Source organism: Equus quagga, chromosome 7 (assembly GCF_021613505.1).
Source record: "Equus quagga isolate Etosha38 chromosome 7, UCLA_HA_Equagga_1.0, whole genome shotgun sequence".
NCBI lineage: Eukaryota > Metazoa > Chordata > Mammalia > Perissodactyla > Equidae > Equus > Equus quagga.
This window is the reverse complement of record NC_060273.1, coordinates 35,193,261-35,211,050: the sequence shown is the minus strand read 5'-3', so window position 1 is coordinate 35,211,050 and position 17,790 is coordinate 35,193,261. Positions and strand designations below refer to the sequence as shown.

Sequence of the window (17,790 nt, the reverse complement as noted above, 5' to 3'; positions counted from 1 at the left end):
GGGGAGAGGAGAGCTGCGGCGAGGGAAGGGAGGGGCGCGGGGAGGGGGCGCGGCGGGCTGTGAGCGGCGGCGGCGCGCGGCGACACGGCATCCCGAGGCGAGGACGAGCGAGCACCGCGCCCGCACCTCCCCGCACAGCCCGCGCCGCGCGCCCCGAGGAGCGGCCACCGCCGCCGAGTCGAGCCGCGTCCCCTCGGCGCTCCAGCCGCTCCTGGCGCCGCCATGGCCCCGGCCCTCTGGCCGCGCCTCGGCCGCATCCTCTGGCTCGCCTGCCTCCTGCCCTTGGCCCCGGCTTGGGCGGCCGCAGGTAAGGCGCAGCGCCGGCCGGCCGCCTCCCCAAGCCGCCGCGCGCCCGGGCCCTCGGGGCCGTGTCGGCCGGGAGCCGGGCTGCCGAGGTGGTCGTGCGCGCTCCCTCCTCCGCCGAGGCCCCTGCAGCGCGCTGCGGAGGGCTGGACCGCCAGCCCTGCGCCGCGAAGCCTCTCCTCCCTCCCCTCTCCCCTTTCTCCGAAGTACCCCCGGTGCTTGAGGGGACACCCCGCGCCTCTCGGTTCCTGCAGCCACCTCCAGATCGGCCCTGCCCTGGGAGCTGCGCGCGGTGGCCGGCGCGTCCATCCCGATGCCCGGGGACCTCGCAGCCGCGGGGGATGGGGGAGGTCGATGCGGGGAGACCAGGGATGTGCGGGGTCCGTCATCAAGCCACAGCCCCCCCAGGGAGCGCGGCCACTGGGTTGCCTGAGAAGCAGCGTTTTTGTCTTAAAATGTAGCCTTATCTGGTGAGGCTTTCCACGCTGTTTGTACTGGCTTCGGGGAGGATGCGATTTTAGCGCCCAGGAGCCCAGTCTGCCATTTCCTCTTTGGGAGTGATTTCCAAAATGGACCCCGAGCTCACAGGTGCCTCCGGGTCCCACCTCGACTTCCCCGGGCCTGCTTCTACCATCCCCCTCATCCGCACCGGCGCAAGGCCGGCATCAACCTTTCTGCCTCATTTTGGCGACAAAAAGGACTCAGATTGGAGAGTTGCTGGGGCTCGGATGGGCCATGGGGGGAGGTCAAACATTATCCAACATTTTTCATTATTGTCCCCCCGCCCCCTTAAAGGAATGGTATAGAGAGGAAGAGATCTAATGCACATTTATGAGAGAAAAGCCACAAAGTAAAATACAAAACTTGCACTTTAGGGACGAATTAGAGAATTTTGTGGGCATTGAGCGTGGTCAGGATCCCCTGCATTCCCCCTGGAAATTCATATAGAAATGGAGTCTCTTATCTGTCAGGTTCACTTGTTTCCAGAAATTATCCATGTGGCCTAAAGTACAGAAAAAAAAAAAAAAAGAGTTAATTCTTTGGAAGTCGTGTGGTTCCCAGCCTGGCCTGTTGCACCCGTGATATGGTCAAAATCGCTAGGAATGGGGTTGGGAACCCACAGGAGAAGAGCGGAGACTCAGAAGCCCTTTGGCCCTTCCTGGCATCTGGGTCAGCTGGCGGGGCATGCTTCATACTCCAGGGCTTGAGGTCACAAGTCCATATTCTAGACCATTAATTCATCGCAGGCTGTGTTATCAGACTTCAGAAGGACCTTGGCAAGTGTTTTGGGCTATCTACCTGTGCAGGGGGAAAGAGCTGATGTAGCCATTTTCTAGAATGTTTGGGGCCCATGCTGTGTTGTCAGGGAGAATGTGTGGTGCGCTCCAAGTGGAAGCCCTGGGGGCCTGCTAGTGGGTGGGTCAAGCTTTGCGCAGTTGCCACAGCTCTTTGTCACTCAGGGCACCTGTGGAGCCCGCTAAGGCCCTGCCTTGGCTGCTCTGTAGTCCAAGGCCGAGTCACCTGGCCTCCCAAACTTGCAAAGATGGATTCGGACTGGTAGGGCAACAGGACCTGGGCCTTAGTTGTTTCGGCCACATGTGGCAAAGCCTTCACGGTCCATTTCAGCCTGGATGCCCTGGATGCTTCTGAGAGCCCTGAGGAACAGGGGCGGCGTGACCGAGGGGCTGTGAAATGTGGGCTTTTGAAAAAGAAGCTTGAAAAAAGTGCCCTTGGAGCCTCCTTGTGTCTGGACAGGTATGGGGGCTCCCGGGAGCTGGACCAGTGTCTGCAGCCCTGTCTGCTGGAGCCACAGCGCCTCCCCACCCCCATCCATCCCTCCTCCCAGCCGAGCCTGCTGCCCTCCTGATTCCATTCCCCTGGCAACGGATCTGCGATCTGCGTCGTGCTGACATGGGCCCCCCTTGCTGGAGATGCTAGATGGCTATTAGCATGCAGCCGTCTGTCCCCACCACCTGCCAGCCTCACTCTGGCCCACGCTGGGGGGCAGGCGGGAGCCAGAGGGAGGAGGGGAGACAGCCTCTCATCCAGGCCCCTCTTTCTGCGCAGCCCGGCCGAAGGGAGGGAGAACAGAGCTCAGCCCCTGCCGAGCAGAGTTGCTGGGGGGCCCCAGGCATAGCTGTATCCCATGGGGGCCTCTGGGCGCTCAGGTCCCTGAGTGTGACATATATTTTCTTGGAGAAGCTTCCGCAGCAGCGTCTAGAATTCTCTCTTTGGGATTAAGATACCACAGGTCCCGTTTTCAATGCCAGCCCAAATGACTTTACCATCCAAACTATGGCCCTGAGGACAGAGCTTCAGAACAGGGAATGTGTGACACGGGCAAGGGCAAAGACTGGAGTCCGGTCCCCGGTGGGGGCAGGCAATGTTGCTGCAAGGGGAAGGGCGCGCAGTTGAGAGCACACTCGCTCACCTCCCAGATTAGCTGAGTCCCACAGGTCTGTTGTGAGCTCCCTGAGAGTGGGGCCCAAGGAAGGGGCTCAGTCAGTACCACCTGAGTGCACAGTCTCCTGGGGCAGTCCCAGGTGGGCCACTCCCTCTGCCACACCCTTCTCTCCAGGTGCCACTTGGCGGCAGCAGTGTTGAACACCTACTCTGTGCCAGGCACCTCAAGGAGCTTCCAGTGCAGTGGAGGAGACAAGGAAACCTTCATCCTAACATGGGGTTGTGACAACTGTGTGCGCAGGCTGTTGGGAGAGCTCCGAGGGGGCGAGGGGTTCAGGGAAGGCCTCCCAGAAGAAGTTATATCCACGGACAGATAGGTGGAGAAGGGCGGTGGGGACAGCATGTGCAAAGGCCCTGGGGCTAGGAAGGACAGATCATGGTGGGGAGAACTACGAGAGTTGAAGTGGCCGGCCACAGCGTGGATGTGCCAAGATGTGAATCTGGATTCCACCCTGAGGCTGGTCCACGCTCAGACTAACTGTGCAGGAAGCTTGTCGTTGGGGACGGCCGAGAGTGGAGCAGGACTAGAGGCCAAGGGTCAGGGACAGAATGTAGCAGTCATCCAGACAGGGCTGAATGCTGGCCTTAAGACATGGAGAGGCGCACACATGCCCGTATGGGTGGAGTTAGAGTGGCGGAGGCCTGGGGCTTGATTCTTGGGACAGCTGGATCCACTAACCCCAACAGAGAGTGGGTAGGTGAAGAGGATGGAAGGTTTGGGGAGGGGAGAAATCCAGAGGCTCCAGAACAGCCCTGTCCAACAGAACTTCGGGTGATGAAGGAATGTTCTCGCTCTGTGCTATCCAGAAGAGTAGCTACTCACCACGTGCGGCTGTTAAGAGCTTGAAATGTGGCTAGGGCTAGTGCAAGCAAGGAACTGAATTTTTAAACTTAATTGCGTTTAAGTAATTAACATTGATTGAATTACACGTGGTTAGTCGCTGCTGTATTGCTCAGCGCGGGTCTGGAGCCCAGAAAGTAGATTTAGATGACTGGGCTCCATCAGCCTTTCGGAAGCACTCGAAGTGGTGGGAGGGGGGAGTTTGGCTGGGAAAGTGGGTGGAGTAAGCGCAATGAACAGAGTGGGGCTTGCAGCCCCTCCACCCTTCCTTCTGCGTCACCTCTTCTGCCCGAGTGTCCCCTGCCTCGGGCTGGACGCTCTCCCACCTGGAGCCCTGCAGAAACCTCCCCGGAAGGGGAAACTTAGAAATTACAGGCAAATAGTGAAGAGGGGCGGTGGTGCCATTGACAAGAGGGGAGGGTTCTCTGTGAATTGACATGTGCCTGTTTGAAGGATGGTCACGCACATATTGAAATTCATACTAGTGCGACCGTGGACTTGGCTTTTGACCTGTTGTCGTGTGAAAATAAAATAATTCCAAATTGTGTGCGGAGAGACATTACGACTAAATTAAAAACTTTGATGCGTGAAAAAGAGACATGAAGACAGCAATATGATGGCGGGTGTTGTCTTTGGGAGGTAAGATTATGGGACATTTCTAATACTCTTTATACATAGGTATTACTTCTATGATGGAAACTTTATTTTAAAAATCTTACCTATGGGGACCGGCCTGGTGACTCAGTGGTTAAGTGTGCACGTTCCACTTCTCAGCGGCCCGGGGTTCGCCGGTTCGGATCCCGGGTGCGGACATGGCACCACTTGGCAAGCCATGCTGTGGCAAGCGTCCCACATATAAAGTGGAGGAAGATGGGCACGGATGTTAGCTCAGGGCTAGTCTTCCTCAGCAAAAAGAGGACGATTAGCAGATGTTAGCTCAGGGCTAATCATCCTCAAAAAAAAAAAAGAAAAGAAAAATCTTACCTTGTTTATATGATAAAATGTTATGTAGCTATCTAAAGCAGTTGAAGAATAATGACTTAGGAAAATGCCTATGATCCAGAATTGAAAACAAAAACAACAATGGAATATATAGTCTCAGAGCGTGAGCATAGCTTCTTTACAAAATGGTGGAAAATGCCCAAATATGGTAGCAATGGTTGTTACTGATTAAAATTTTTAATAAAGTATTTTAATTTTTTATTTTATACTTCTATTTTCACGTTACAATGAGTCTTGCCTTCAAGGTGGTGGTCAGGAGGTGGAGCATTATTTAAAAGGCCTCTTCCCGCGATTCCATCCCATATGCTCAAGGCCCTGTTCTCTGGGCTCCCCATAAGGGGGGCATCCCCCATATTGCAGTTCAAGTTCCCCGAGGAGTCCACCCAGCTGGAGTCACACCAGCGTTGGCGCTGGCAGGCATCCTGGAGTTGCCTAGAGTAGTGCAGTCCAGTGGAACTTTCTGTGATGATGAAGACGTTCTGTATCCACGCTCTTCAATATGGTGACCCTTAGCCACTTGTGGCTGCCAGCACTTGAAATGGCCCTCGTGCCACCGAGAGATTGGCTTTTAAACTTTAATTGAAACTAAAAGAGCCGCCTGTGGCTGGTGGCTACTGTACGGGGCAGTGCAGCTTAGAACCTCTCAATAGATTTAGAGACCGAGACCAAGAGAGGCGGAGGCTTGGCGTGGGCCAAAGTGGGCCAGCTTCCCAAGGCCTGTTCTCCTGCTTTCAAGCCGTTAGGCCCCTGACGGGGTCCAGACTCGGCTCTGTGTTTCAAATTGAAATTTTGTGTGACATGTTAAGACAGCTCCAAAAGGCTAGGGAAGGGTGGGCATTTCTTCACGGCAGCTGCGGTGGGTCCTGTGACAGGCCTTGGCAGTCATTTTCAGAGCTAAGCTGTAAGTCTGGCCAGGTCCGGCCTGTGCCACACACATGCTCTGTAAAGCCCTGCTTGGCTGGCATGATGAGAAAATATAAACTGGGGACACTGGCAAGAACATGTGATTTAGAGTCAGGCAGGCCTGAGATGGAAGCCCGGTTTGACAGTGAAAGAGCCGTACGATCCTTGGACAAGTCCCTTGAACTGGCTGGGCCTCAGTTTCCCCACCTGTGAAACAGAATAATAAAGCAAGCCCAGAGGGTGGCAGGGGCGGGGGGGGGGGGGGGGGGTTCCTTCCCCCGCCCCCCTCCTGAAACACAGTCTTTGTCTTTGCGCTCCTAGGCCTGTATGAACTCCGCCTCACCACTGATGGCCCTGCCACCACCGGGGCAGAGGTGACCATCACGGCCAGCCTGGTGGCCAGCGACAACGGCAGCCTGGTCCTGCCCGCCGACACCCACCTCTACCGCTTCCACTGGATCCACACGCCTCTGCTGCTCACGGGGAAGACTGATGAGGCTTTCAGCTCAAGCATCCGAGTCGTGGGGAGTGTGCCTGGGGACTTCCCGGTCTCCGTGTGGGTCACCGCCGCCGACTGTTGGATGTGCCAGCCTGTGTCAAAGAGCCTGCTTGTCCTCCCCATCACAGGTGAGGATCCTCCCTGTTTGCTAGTTTGCTTTCAGACTCTTGGTGAAGACAAACACATCCAGGCTGGCCAGTAATCACTTAAATGCAAATTAGACCCATAGTTCCTTCTCTGTTGGCAGTTGAGTTAATACGAAAATCAGAAAATGATAATACCCACTGCCGGCAGCGTTGTGCTGAAGTGGACACTAAGCACGTATTGTGGCTGGGGGTCTAAATTAATACCAGCCTTTGGAGAGCAGCTGATCTGTATGTATCAATGGTTATAAATTATTTTAGTCTTTTCTCTCTCTGTCTTCCTCCCCTTTCCTCCTTCCTTTTCCCCTCCCCTCCTTTCTTTTTCCTCCCGAGTAGTCCCTGCTCTCTTGGAGTTTGCAATCTAATACAGAATTTCTCTTTAGGCAATAAACCTCCATTTGGGTAATGCTTTATGCACAAAGATGTTCATTGTAGTGGTGTTTATAATAGCAGAAAATAATCTTAACAAGCTAAGGATGCAACCCTAAGGGGACTGGTCAGGTTATTGATATAATTTGTATAACGAATAATAATGACACTTGCAAAGAGTTTGTAATGTCCTGGGGGAGTACTCATGCTTGTAAAATTTTAAAAAGCAAAACACAAAATTCTGCAACCAATTTGGGCAACTGTGTTTAAGATACGTGTACATTAGACACGTACACTCAAATGCTTTGCAGTTCTTCAAACATCCACAATGGTTATGTTTGAATGATAGGCAGTTTCTTTTCATTCTCCTTCTCCACTTTTTCCAGATGAGCTGTATGGCGTATGCCTTACTTTCCCCTTTTGTGGTGAAAAAAATCCGCTCTTAAATTTTTTTAGAGCAGGAGACACAGAACGGTGGTCCTCAGCCGGCCCAGCACGTTGGGTGTGGAGGTGCGACCAGTGGAACTGCTGATTTTTTTTCTAGCCTCATCTAATACTTTGAAATATTCTACAAAAGTTCCTTTGAAAGCCTGTGCTTTCCTTCTGGTCCCGGGCATCTTTTGTGCCGGAAAGTTCAAGGTCCTGGTGAAAGGGGTGCAGGAAGGAAGCTATGCATGTTACACGTACCATGAGTCTTTGACACTGTCCACATGGCAGGGGTGGGTGACAACTTGGGGGGCATGCGCCTCCATGTACAGTGACCTGCAGGGTCCCCTCTCGCCACCACCCAGCTCTGACAGCCAGGGGGTCGGGTCGGGGAGAGGCTGCTCTGCCAGCTGGCACAGACCTCCCTCCACCTCGGTGGGCTCCCCCCTCCCCTCGATCTCTCTCTCCCAGAGTTCCTTGTGGGGAATCTCGTCATCACCCAGAACACCTCCCTGCCCTGGCCCGGCTCCTACCTCACCAAGACGATCCTCAGAGTCTCCTTCCTCCTCCACGACCCGAGCAACTTCTTCAAGACCGCCTCGTTTCTCTACAGCTGGGACTTCGGAGATGGGTATGTCCATACCCCCCTGATGCCCCAAAGCCTTGGCCCCTGGCCGGTGGCCCTGTTGTCCCCTGCAGAGTGCTCTGTGCTTTCCCACCTTCACCCACTCACTCACTCTCACTCCGTAACCTCCTTGAGCATCTGCTCTATGCCAAGCTTGGGGTGCGTGCATGGGGACCAGGGGTGAATCAGTCACCGGCCTTGCCTTTGAGGTGCATACGGCCTAGTAGAGGAGGTCATTGGTGCCCGAAACAGCCCTGTAAGGAAGGTCAAGGTGGGTAGGATTTTTCTCCACTTGTCTCTGGAGGAACCCAGCCAGCCGATGGCAGATGCAGTGGAATTCGGGTGCTCTGGCCTCATTTCTCATTACTCCTCTCCAAACAAGCCAGGCAGCGGGAGGCAGGTCGGGAAGTGGGGGTCCGGCACCCCGATCGTGTGAGGATGGTGCTTGCTGGGGACCACTCATTCCACTTGCGTCCCTCCAAACCTCTGGCTGACAGTCCTGCGTGCTGGACCCTTAAGTCCCATGAGGGGCGAGGAGTGGTTCATGGGAAGGGTTCCTAAGCCTTTCACAAACTTGGAAAACTGGTCTGTGGGCCGCGAGTGTCCTGTACCCTCTCTGCAAGCCTGAGAAATGTCTGGTCTTAACGAATGCCTAGATTTGGAAGGCAGAAGATTCTAGAATGGAGTGGGAAGGAATTTAGAGAGGCCTGGTGAGCCAGCCCCCCTTGCTCTAAGGAGAGATGCATGTCTCTCCTCTCTGCAGAGATCCCCAGGCCCCCAGTGACAAAGAACGCTTCCTCCACTCTCCAGCAAGAGTCACGCGTGTCTAAAATTGTCACCCACATCCTTTTATCTTCAGAGGAGACAGAGTCCTCAGGCTCTTGAAGGAGTCCAGCCTGAGAGCAACCTGTCCTTCCAAGCTGTATCTTTTACCTTGGAAACAGATGCACATTTTGCTCTCGGCTCTGTAATGTATCTTTTTTTCTTTTAATCTAAAAATAACAGTGACACCTCTGGAAGATGCCCTGAGCTTGCCCATGGCCTTTGCATACCCTAATCTGGGAAGTATGCAAGTCAGGATTAGTTTAGAATCCTAAAACAGCTCCCTGTTAGGAGCTCTATTATTCTGGCTCATCATTTTAGTAAGTTAAAGGAGAAAGAGTATACAATCATCTCTTCAGATGCCGAAAAGGTGTTAGACTGAGCAGAAATGGAGATTCGCTGTTATCTCAGTAAACCAGAAAAAGAAGTTTCTGGAACCAACAACCAAAGTTATATCCAGTGGTGAAATGTGGAATATGGATTCCCTAGGCCTTGGCGAAAAAAGAGATCTGTGGTCAAATGCTTTTGGGGAATCATTCCACTGAGATACTGGGGGAGCCCTGCCCCAGATGCAGGAGTGAGACGAGGACGCCCCTTGTCACTATCATTCAACGTTTTCCTGAAAGTTCTGACCTATTCAGTAAGTCAAGAAAATAAATGAGATGTAAATATTGGAAAACAGAGAATTTACAAAGAAGATGATCTGCTTAAGGACCTCTGCAGCAGCACTGTCCCGTGGAACTTTCGGGGATGTTAGAAATGTTCTGTATCTGTGCCACGTGTGGCTGTTGAGCCCTTGAATCTTGGTTGGTATGACCGAGAAATCAATTTTTAGTTTTACTTAATTTTTGTTAATTTAAGATTAAACAGCCACCTGTGGCCAGTGGCTACCTGTTGGAGAGCACAGTTCTGGAGAATCAATGGGAAAAATGATAAGAATTTACTAAGGTGACCAATGGAAAGATCTGGAGCTTTCTTATGTACTAGTAATAAGAAGTTAGAACATAAAGGAGGGACTCCTAATAATGGCAAAAATAGGATAGAAAGTAAATGGAGGAACACAATTACCCGGAAATGGGCAGGGTCCTATCTCAAGAGAGCTGCTGAGAGGGATAAAAGATTGGAGTGAATGGGTGTGTGCACCATGTCCGGGATGGTGAGTGTAAAGACCTCAATTTCGCCCAGTAATTCTGTAAATTTAATGCAAATCCAATAAAATTCCAATAAGAATAATTTTTGGAATGTGACAAAGATTTTACAGTTCAGCTAAATTTGTGTATAAATATACACACATATATTAATGTACATACATACATGTATACAAATACATACATGTGGTTATAAACATATATATATATATGGTTTAATAACATAAAGAACTTCCGGAACATTTTTCTCAAACCAGGGGACAGTCTCCATACTCATTAGGGGCATTTCTTGTTAAAGACTTTATTCACTATTTCTTTTGGAGTTGAACATTTTTGACTAGCCAATGAAATAAGACAAGAAAAAGAAATGAAATAAAAATATCACAAAGGAGGAGACAAAAACTGTCACACGCAGATGACAATACTGTTTACCTGGAAAACACCAGAGACTGAACTGGAAAATCTTAGGACTAAAAAGAAATTTTAGTAATGTGGCTGGTTACAAAACAAAGATTCATAACTTTTCCAAATGATGGCAGTCCAAAAAACTTTTATAATAGTTATAAAACATAAAAACGGAGAGAATAAACTTATTCTAAAACCATAGGATTTATGTGAATAAAACCACAAATTGTACTGGGAACCTTAAAAAGACTTAAAAAATGAAAAGAGAGTGTCTTGGTATTGTAAGAAGAAAAAATAAAGATCAGCAAAGCAGAATGCTTGTGAATGAGGATGGGGAGAGAAACTGGAGATACATCCATAAACGTACTTTAAAAAGCTACAAATTGGGGCCAGCCTGGTGGTGCAGGGGTTAAGTTCGCACGTTCCGCTTCTCTGCGGCCCGGGGTTTGCTGGTTCGGATCCCAGGTGCAGACATGGCACTGCTTGCAAAAGCCATGCTGTGGTCGGCGTCCCACATATAAAGTGGAAGAAGATGGGCACGGATGTTAGCTCAGGGCCAGTCTTCCTCAGGAAAAAGAGGAGGATTGGCAGTAGTTAGCTCAGGGCTAATCTTCCTCAAAAAAAAAAAAAAAAGCTACAGATAATTTGCAGCAACAAAAGGCAGCTCAATGGAACAGGATAGAAAATGCAGAAACAAACCTAAGTTTAAATACACATCTAGTATATGATAACAGTGGTATCTCCAGCCAGTGAGTAAAGACAGATAATATAATAAATGGTACTAAGGTAGTTGGTTCACTATTTGGGAAAAAAACAATTTGATTCCTAATAACTCCAGGTGGATTAAAAAAGTAACATAATGAGGGCCTGCCTGGTGGCATAGTGGTTAAGTTTGTGTGCTCCCCTTTGGCGGCTCGGGGTTCGCAGGTTCGGATCCCAGGCACAGACCTAGCACTGCTAGTCAAACCACACTGTGGCAGCATCCCACATAAAATAGAGGAAGATTGCCCCAGATGTTAGCTCAGGGCCAATCTTCCTCACACACACACACAAAAAGTAACATAATGAGCCAAAACTAGATTGAAATGTAGGTGATCACCTAGTTGGATAATTTGGCAGTGGGGAAGGCATTTCTAAGAATAAAAATAAAAGGCAGAAACTATAAAGGGAAAAAATGCTAAATTTGGCATCATCAGATTTAAAATTTGGGTATGAAAGAAGTAAACCAAGCCAAAAGACAAAGGTTAAACTGGAAGAAAATATTTGGAAGATATATAATAAGTAAAGGTTTGCTAAACTTCATATGTAAAGAGCATTGACAAATCAACACAAAGATTTTCTTTATTATTATTAGACTTCTTTTTGAAACGATTTAGGTAATTGCAAGGGAAGAGCATGATGTTACACACTTTATATGTTATATCATGGCCTGTGATGGAGGTATGATCCTCTCTCTCTTACAGATGAGAAAAGTAAAGCTTGGAGCTACATAGGTAGGAAATCTGGAGCTGAGATTCAAAGCCAGGTGTGTCTTAACTCCAAAGTTCATACTTCTACCCTCCCCAGATTGTCTCTGTCTCTAATACTTGGCCTCTCTCAGATGGTTGGGCGGACAGAGCACTTCCTGGCAGGTGATGGGCACCTGTTGCCAGGAGTTCTCCCACCTGTAACTTAGAAGCACAAAGACAACCAGCTGCCACTTTACCAAGCACAGCTGACCTTGCACCCTGGCTGGCTCTGGGGGCTGCTGTGATGACCGGTTGGCTCATGAAGCATTGGTACCCGAGCGTGTCACTGTGCAGCCACCCCACCTCTTCAAAGTCACATGAGTCACTTCTGTCATCTCTCTCCTCCCTGTCACCTTACAGCACCCTGCTGGTGACCGACGACCCTGTGGTCTATTATAACTATTCGATTGTGGGAACCTTCACCGTGAAGCTCAAAGTGGTGGCGGAGTGGGAGCAGGCCACACTGGACGCCGGGAAGGGCATCATGCAGAAGACGGGCGACTTCTCCACCTCGCTCAAGCTGCAGGGTGGGTCTCTGGGCACGGCTGGTGCAGGTTGAGCCTTTGGCCCCAGGGGAGCCCTGGGCACCACTCCTTCCAGGGTTAGGTCGCGCCCAGATCAGAGTGGCTCCAGTGGGGTGCTGGGCTGAGCTCGGATGCGCATCCCCTCTTCTCGTGTCCCCGATAACCCTCTGGCAGTCTTTCATTATCCCAGCTTCCAGGAGGGCGCGGAAGGCCACGGAGGAGGTCGCATGGCTGCCAAGTGGCAGAGCCGGGATTTGCACCCAGGCCTTCCTGCTCCCAGAGCCCGAGCCTGTAGCCAGATGCTCTGCTATGACTCGTTGTGTCCACGTTGCTCCTTGTTCCCTGGCCACCTGGGGCTCCGGTCAAGGACACGGCACAGTGGGCTGCGCCTCAGTCTACCGCACAGGGAGGGAGCGGAAACCCACGTCTCCCTGGCTTTGGCGAGAGGGCCTGCTTGGGCCACTGCCACAGATTTCTCGGTGGTGCTGCCATGATCATTAACAGGGATGCCTTTCCCAGGCAGCACAGTTGATGGGGACATGGGGGGTACCTGAACGAGCCCTGGGGCCTGGTTCCCAGGGCCCTCCCTACTTCCTCTAGCTTCCTCACTGTGCCGGCTCAGGTGCCTGCTGCTGACGGGGAGGCGGGACCCGGGTGTGCCCTCGACAGACCTGCGACCCCACCTCGAGAGAGGGCTGGGGGGCAGGAGGACACGGTGGTCACGCAGCCCCGGGCCCTGGGAGCTCTGAGACAGCCATCCTCAGTCCCCAGGTTTAATGGGGTTCTCTCTGCCTTTCAGAAACCCTTCGAGGCATCCAGGTCTTGGGGCCCACCCTCATTCAGACCTTCCAAAAGATGACAGTGACCTTGAACTTCCTGGGGAGGTGAGTGAACCCCGGAGGGCACCGTGGGTGACTCATGGCCCGGCCCACACTCTCCTGAGCCTGCTCCATCCCCCGATGGGCCCCAGATCTGGGGGCTGGTGGGAGGATAATGCCATCCTGCCCTGCGGGGTCCATGGGAGGGAGCAGGGGCCTTTTGGGGCTGTCTGCAGCGTGGGCATCGAGGCAAAGGCAGGTGAGCGACCAGCCCTGTGAAGAGCCCTCCATGTGTGACTTGGGCCTGCTTCTAGCCCCCGGAAAGCCAGCTGTCGCGGGGAAGGCCCTAGCCCAGCTCCGGGCAAGAAGGCCACGAGGCTGTTTGTAGTAAGTGACAAGACATGGAGATGCGGGCTGTGCTTTCCCCACAAGGATGGGTGAAGCTGCAGAGGTCAGCGGTCAGGACCCAGCCCTCCAAGGATCCTTTGGGGAGGACCAGCCCTGCCTGCCCAGCTGGGGCACATCAGAGGGAAGCAAGGCTCAGGCGGGAGGAGGAAGATGAGTCAAGGGGCTGGAGGTGGCTTTTTCAGGGGGCTTTGGAGGCAGGAGCTTAGTACTTGGAGAGTGGGGTGGGGAGCCACTTGGGCTGGCAGACCTGATCGTTGAGGTGGTGTGTGTGTGTGTTTTACCCCGGCCTGTGGTTCTGTGAAATGGGAATGTTCGCGCGGCATTCCTTCCATGGACCTGCATCTTCCAGCTTCTGAGCTTGTGCTGTCCCAGGCGGGTAACCCGGAATCCCCTCCTCCCTTTTGAATCTATGAAAAGCCTACTTACCCTTCCAGATGCTGCTCACATGCCACCTCCTCCAGGAAGCCTTCCCTGACTTCCTCATTAAGAATGTGCTCCCTTATCCCCTGTGCTTCCACGGGTGTCACTGGAGTGCTCTTTCTGCCTCATCCCACAGTCTCTGGACATCCCTGTTTGCCTCCCTGGCCTGGTGTCTCGTTGGGGTCTGGGGCCATTTGTTATGTATCATTGTTTTCCCCGCTCTAAAACTGTGAAGCGGAGGCCAGGACAGCTTAGTGTTCTCTCCTGGAAGGGACACTGAAGTTTGCGGTCGCTTGGCCTTTCTCGGACTTAGTCTCTGCTCACGCTCCTTGCCGAGCCGTGTCTGAAAAACCGCCCCCATTTCTCCGCAGCCCGCCTCTGACCGTGTGCTGGCGTCTCAAACCCGAGTGCCTCCCATTGGAGGAGGGAGAATGCCACCCGGTGTCAGTGGCCAGCACGGCTTACAACCTGACCCACACCTTCAGGGACCCGGGGGACTATTGCTTCAGCATCCGGGCCGAGAATGTCATCAGCAAGACACATCAGTACCACAGGATCCAGGTGTGGCCTTCCAGTAAGTGACACCTTGCCTTCTCCAGGGCCAGACAGTCAGAAAAAAACCAGTCAACCCCGCCGCCACCACCACTGCGCTACCACCAGCCAACTCTACCGAGGCCATCAACGACCAGCCTCGCCAACACTAGAATCATCAGTAACCCCACTGGCCCCAACCAACACCGTTGACCCACTGCCCATACCATGGCCATCAAACTCCACCAATCCATCAGCACCCAGCTCCAGCACCCCAATACCGGCACCCATCAGTTCCAACACCACCCTCAGTGCCAGCACTGCTAGCAATAACAGCGGCCAACTCAGCTCCCGCCAGCCAACTTGACCAGCATCACCGCCACCACGACCAACACACACTGCTGAGAGTTCTTCCTGCACCCTCCAGAGCCAGCAGACAGCTCTGTGATCGCCACCACTCATACCACATCAGCACTGCCGTTAACGCCCCTGCCACAAGCCCCCACACCAGCCATTTGGACCGATGCCATCGCTGCCGTGTCGTCCCGGTGTCACCCCAACTTCAGCTCTCTTGTTGCCATCACCACCATCGCTGTCAGTGTCCCCCCCCACGTGTTATCAGTGTCCCACATCCCCAACTTGAACACTCCCGCATTAAACGAGCCACCGTGATCGCAATGTCCCCTCCTTCACTGCCGTCGCGCCCATCCCCACACCATCGCCTCCATCCCAGCACAGTTGCCATCACTAAGACCAGCATCCCCAGTGGTGAGTGCCTGACTCAAAGGGCTGTTGTGAGTCTCCCAGGGAGTGTGAGCCACTCAGAAGGTGCGCCGTAGGGTCCCTGTCATTCATGGGGACGCCCAACCATCTCCACCCGGGGTACCCTTCTCCAAACCATCCTCAGGCCCTGCCACTGGATCCCAGTCATGGGATTAGCTGATGATGGCGTTAGCTTCTACCCCTCGTTTCCGGGGGACTCTTCTGTGACCCCAGGAAAGTGCATCCTTTACGTAGAGGAGAAAGTAGGATCCTAGAACCGTAAGGGATGGTCTTTCGGATGCCCAGCCTGGTCCCGCCCTTTATAGTACAAAAGGGGAAACCCTGCCAGTTGCGCTTGTCCCCAAGCTTGGCACCATAAGTGCAACAGACACTGTCACTGTCCCCTCCAGTCGCCCCAGCCCCTCTGAGCCCTTGAGCAGATGCCACACTCCACTCCTGGCCGACCTTGTGGGCCAGGCAGACTCTGTGACTTGTGGGCATCATCGGGGGCCTCGGGCCCTGCCTCTCCCAGCGCCTCATGGGCACTGAGTACCCAGGATCCCCCTGAATTCTGTGGAGAGGACAGCGCTACAGGTAATCAATGCCACCTTTTCTTGGGAAACAGATCCTCGTGGCGTGTGGTGGTGTCTCTACCAGGAGGAGGGTGCAGGAAGAGCAAGAGGGAACCTACACTTGCTGGTCACCTGCCGTGCACCTGGCACATTCACACCTCACTTTGTCACACCCTCCTGGCAGACTCACGGGTCAGCATTAGCTTCAGACACCTTGACCAGAGCCAGGATTCGAACCCAGGACCCCCTAACTCTAGTCACTGGGCTCTTCCTGCTCTGCCATGCGGCTTCCTGGCATAAGGATCAGTGAGTGAGCCCAAGCCGCCAGAGGGCGGGAAGCTGTGACCCAGGTCACAGAGCTGCTTGGGTGTCCTCGCTACATGGGTTCACTTCCCCAATGCGAGTCACCCCAGAGAGAGCAAGGGGGAAGTTGTGATGTCTTTTATGGCCCGGACTCAGAAGTCGTATGCCATCACTCCTGTCACATGCTGTTTATTAGGAGCAAGGCCCCAGGTCCAGCTCACACTCAGGAGGTGGGGAATTAGCTGCATCTCTAGAAAGTTGATATCAAGTACTTGTGGACATATTTTAAAACCCTCCCACACCCCAGCTTGGTTTTTGTGAAATCCTGGACTGGCCTCTTGGGATGCATGGACATAAGGAGAAAACAGCTCTGGTGGGGTTTGACTGATCTCCTCTCTTATGGTCTCCTCCTGAGGGCTGGCATTCAGCAACAGCTCCCCAGGGCCGTGACGTCACCCTCTCTCACTCCCAGGCATCCAGCCGGCTGTCTTTGCTTTCCCATGTGCCACGCTTATCACCATGATGCTGGCCTTCATCATGTACATGACCCTGAGGAATGCTGCTCAGCAGAAGGACATGGTGGAGGTGGGTGCTCAGAAGGGTGGTGGCTGGACCCCCGGGCCCTGACTGGAGAGGATCTGTGGGGAGAGCACGGCGGCTAGGCCAGGGGGCCTGGAGGGGGTCTGGATGTCAGAGCCAGGCCTTGGGACTGGGGATCATGTGCCCAAGAGGCATCCATAGACCGGGCCAAATTGTTGACTTGGCTTCTTCTCATCTGACTTACCTCCTTCTGCCCTTGTCCCTTGCCTGGCGTCCATGCCCAAGGGCAGGTAAGGGAGAGGACAACTGAAAGAGGGAGACCCAGAGGGCGGAAGAGCCAAAGGCACAGTCAAGTGCTGTGTGGCACCAGAAGGGTGTTTCCGTGCACACTGCTGCCAGGCCGCTGAGCTCGTAAGGCCACCTTGGCAGGGCCCCCAGCAGGCGAGTGATTGACGCGTGGGGTTTTGTTCACCATAGGTGGCTGATTTTGACTTTTCCCCCATGTCTGACAAGAACCCGGAGCCACCCGCTGGGGTCAGATGCTGCTGCCAGATGTGCTGCACACCCTTCTTGCTGGAGACCCCATCGGAGTACCTGGAGGTTGTCCGCGAGAACCACGGGCTGCTGCCGCCCCTCTACAAGTCTGTCAAGACTTACACGGTGTGAGCGCCCCCCCGACACCCCGTCTCAGCGTTAACTGACTGCCGACGTGGCACTTAGGGTAGGGTGGCGCACTGAGCAGGAGGGGTTCACGTGTGTGGGGCCATCCACCGTGGCCAGCCGTCCATCTGTAAAGTCCAGCCACTGCCACAGCGCCCCTCAGTTACACACCCCCAGCCGTCTGTCCATCTGTCCAGTCCAGCCAGTGCCCTAAGCCCCACCCCACCCCTCGCCTTTGGGGAGACCCCAAGTGGGACTTCGACACTCGACGGGGTCCGCGTTCTCTCCCAGCTGTGCCCAGCTGCCTCTCACCTGTTCCTCCCATGTTGGCATGTCTGCCATCTGTCTGGGGTTTGCATCTCGCTCCCCCTAGGCAGCCCTGCCCAGGTCAGAGCTAGGAGGAAGGTCACGACTGGTTAGAGAGACATCAAGAAAGGTCCTACATACAGAGACAAACACATACATGTACGCACACACACACACACACGGAGAAATACACACGTGTCACACAAGCATCTCTGTATCACTTAAGTCAGTTGCTGGAATGTATCCTGAATTAGAACTAAAATGAAGTCTGACCTTTTCCACGTGGTTCCCACAGCTCCCGGGCCTGGCCCCTCCCTTTGTCACTGTGCCTGTGGCTACGGAGTCCCTTTCTAAGGATACCCTGTTCCCTGCCTGATTGTTGTGGGCTGGGTGGAGGCAGGGCTAACACTTCGTGAGTGCAAAGTGCTTTCTAAACAGCACCTTCTTTTACTGAGACCGTGGGAACTTCCATCAAAGAAAAGACCTTGC

At 53.4% G+C, this 17,790-nt stretch overlaps 1 protein-coding gene across 1 annotated transcript; it reads left to right on the top strand.

Annotated features, from left to right (window-relative positions):
• The first annotated feature begins 222 nt into the window (after positions 1-222).
• TMEM130 (transmembrane protein 130) lies at positions 223-17,013 on the top strand. The gene is made up of 8 exons (XM_046667737.1): positions 223-307; positions 5,813-6,139; positions 7,421-7,580; positions 11,818-11,984; positions 12,781-12,865; positions 13,999-14,201; positions 16,268-16,380; positions 16,813-17,013. Exons 1-8 carry the CDS (start codon positions 223-225, stop codon positions 16,999-17,001), a joined length of 1,329 nt encoding a protein of 442 aa, XP_046523693.1. The 3' UTR covers positions 17,002-17,013.
• Positions 17,014-17,790: the final 777 nt, after the last annotated feature.

What these genes read in the sequence shown, in the direction of transcription:
- TMEM130 (XM_046667737.1), top strand. Translation starts at nt 223, where the DNA reads ATGGCCCCGGCCCTCTGGCCGCGCCTCGGCCGCATCCTCTGGCTCGCC. An exon ending in AGCTGGGACTTCGGAGATGG is followed by an intron (nt 7,581 to 11,817) that starts GTATGTCCATAC and finishes GTCACCTTACAG; the next exon opens with CACCCTGCTGGTGACCGACG. An exon ending in ACCTTGAACTTCCTGGGGAG is followed by an intron (nt 12,866 to 13,998) that starts GTGAGTGAACCC and finishes ATTTCTCCGCAG; the next exon opens with CCCGCCTCTGACCGTGTGCT.